Below are 2,625 nucleotides of genomic sequence, written 5' to 3' on the forward strand. Positions count from 1 at the left end.
CTTCACTGGAACTGTCTTTTTAGTTGCTGTTCTTCATCCACACCTTTTTATAGCGTTTGCGATAGCGCTTGAAGCAGCAGGGATTGTGGGTGCGTTTTGGACACTTGTGGTGGATAGGAGGCAAGTTGGTCATGTGAACGCCTCTGAAATTTAAGAGGTTATTCTCTCTTTACTCAAAAAGATGCGATTCTCCACCATTAAAACATCTACGAACAAAATCTAAGGCAGGTAAAAACTGATATTAGCGTAAAATACCTCATACTGGTGTTTATTAGAGGGATACAGTATTTAATCCAAGCGATCCATTTACATTTGGGTCACTCAAAATGGAGACATCAAATAATGGGTATATGTTGCAACAAAGCATGCTGTAGGCATCCAAAAATTGTCAATTTTAATATTTTTATCAATGGCTATTAACTTCACATCGAATATTTGAGACAAAAGTCGCTGTAACAAAAGGTGACAAGTCTGGCTCTGGTATCATTTGATTACCCTCCTCTGAGGACTTAAAAGGTATTTACTTAACCGTCATAAATGACGATGTCTGCTGTTTATGGAGTTGTGTTCATAGGAAGAAATTTAAACCTACTCTGGTTCACATTCGGCTGTAATACGATTGTTTTTCCTGCACGTCCATAGCCAAGGCTTCTGATCACACAAATCCGGCAGGTGCATCGCCTCGAAGTACTCGTCCACAGCATATCGACTCTTCTTCTTCGCGGCCGCAGATCTCATCACCTCCTCTGCCTCACGACGCCTTGACAGCTCCTCTTCGTTGTTTTCTATCTCTTTGCGAATTTGATTGCAAAGCGACCCCATGAAGACGGGATCATTGAGCGTCACCGTCTCGTTCCCCAGTCGTAGTTTCAATTTCTTGGCATGGGATAGCGTAATGGGCTGGTCAAATAGATGACAGGCGGTTTGGTCAACCTGGAAGGGCTTTGCAGCTTTGCCTCGATAGTGGGACTCCAACCCAGGGAGGTTGAGCTCCTGGCTCTCGCGGCGAGGCTGCACTGTGCCTAGAGATCGGCGCTGCTTGTTGGGATTGCTGAAGGGGCTAAGGGAGCCGTTGTACACAGAGCTGAGTTCAAGGTACTTCGACGTGCGCCTGCCCCAGAGCAACTTGTGGTAATCGAGTGCGGGCAGGGGGTTCTCCCTTATCTCGGTCTCATATCGGGTCACTAACTCTGGAGGATATTGTTCGGAGTCAACTTTCAACACGATACTGGGTTTTGTGTCGAGTCGATCCTTAATTTCATCAGCGAGGGGGATCAAGGCCTTGAAGTTGCGCGTCTCATCTGGTGGCACATAGTCTGTGTGCCCGAAGGGCATCTGACGCGAGATCTGGTTGAGGTTTTGGTTCATTTGGGGCGTGCTTTTTTGTTCTGCGTCAGAGGGGAAATGCCGTGCCGCAGCACGTTTTCTTCATGTTCCAACTTCAAGTAATTGATTTTTCGTGAGGGTTTGAATCCTTTGACAGCGGCACAAAATAACAGGGCATTTGAGTGCAGCCCTTTCTCCTTTTTCGGCTGTTGAAAAGCGAATGAACTTGTGACCGTTCCACTTGAACCAGTCTTTGTTTGGCTGTGCTTTACTTGCAGCATCTTTGCAGAGGCACAAAGCTCTCGCCAAACAGTGAAGATTACTGAACTAAGAAGCAGACCCGGATAAAACAACGCAGGAGTGGGTTAATTCTAAACACTTAATTTAAGGTCATTGATTCAATCCTCAAAATATATGCTTTTGCTTGGCTTTTTAAAACTCTAATTGGAAAGGATTTTGTCGATCCTCTCATTTACATGCAGTTTCAAATCCATTGATCTGGAAGGCTGATTTCTTGAGAACACTGTGCATTGTTTTACAAGGGATTGAACTCGTGGTGAAAGTTTTGTGGAGAGATCGGGATTTGTATTCCCTTTGAGGGTTGACAATGTTTTCTAAATCACCAGAATTGTCGAACTCAGTTACTTGTGATCTAAAAGACACAATCAGCAAAACATGTAATGCATAGACTTTTCTTTGATTCAAAGACTGTTCCCAATGTCGTTCTAGGTATTATTTTTGTTAGCGTGTAGGCCCCATCCTCATATCAGATCGGTGGGGTACCTTCACAAGGGCACAGATGGCCACGCATGAAACTGTCGATTGCAAACCAAGTACTCCTCAAGCAGTGGGATTTAAAGCTTCCACCGGCGAGGTTGAAAATTTATGCGGAGCTGCGCTTGGTCTCCTTCTTGATAAATATCAGGTTGGCTGTACTTATGTCTTTTGTCTTGACTATGCTGGACCTAGGTATTCACGGGCAAGGTTGAAAAGTTGCCTAATCTCTTCCTTTGGGTCGCAGGAAATGCCAATTTCCAGAAAGTTATTTTATCAAAATCAATGCTGTTATTTTTTTGTTTCATTTTCATTTTTGTTACCCCGTGGATTAAGAACTAATTCATCTTATCCAAGACTCCTAAAACTGCTTACATTCCCATCCGATGTTGTGACCCGAACGGAAAAAATCTAATTTTTCCAAGAATCACAAAAACTAGGAAGACAGATGATCTGGCTTTACTTATGAAAGAAGTTGCTGTTTTATTGTTCTACTAGATTTTTGCTCTTTTCTCTTTCCTTTTG

General features: G+C 43.4%; 1 protein-coding gene across 1 annotated transcript; it reads right to left on the minus strand. All coding sequences in view use genetic code 11, as the record gives it.

Moving 5' to 3' along the window:
- Positions 1 to 588: 588 nt before the first annotated feature.
- Positions 589 to 1,368, minus strand: EGR_03369 (hypothetical protein; the record flags this gene model as incomplete). The annotated part of the gene is made up of 1 exon (XM_024492618.1): positions 589 to 1,368. One exon carries the CDS (start codon positions 1,366 to 1,368, stop codon positions 589 to 591), a length of 780 nt encoding a protein of 259 aa, XP_024353019.1.
- Positions 1,369 to 2,625: the final 1,257 nt, after the last annotated feature.

This window comes from Echinococcus granulosus (assembly GCF_000524195.1).
Source record: "Echinococcus granulosus chromosome Unknown EG_S00017, whole genome shotgun sequence".
NCBI classification, from domain to species: domain Eukaryota; kingdom Metazoa; phylum Platyhelminthes; class Cestoda; order Cyclophyllidea; family Taeniidae; genus Echinococcus; species Echinococcus granulosus.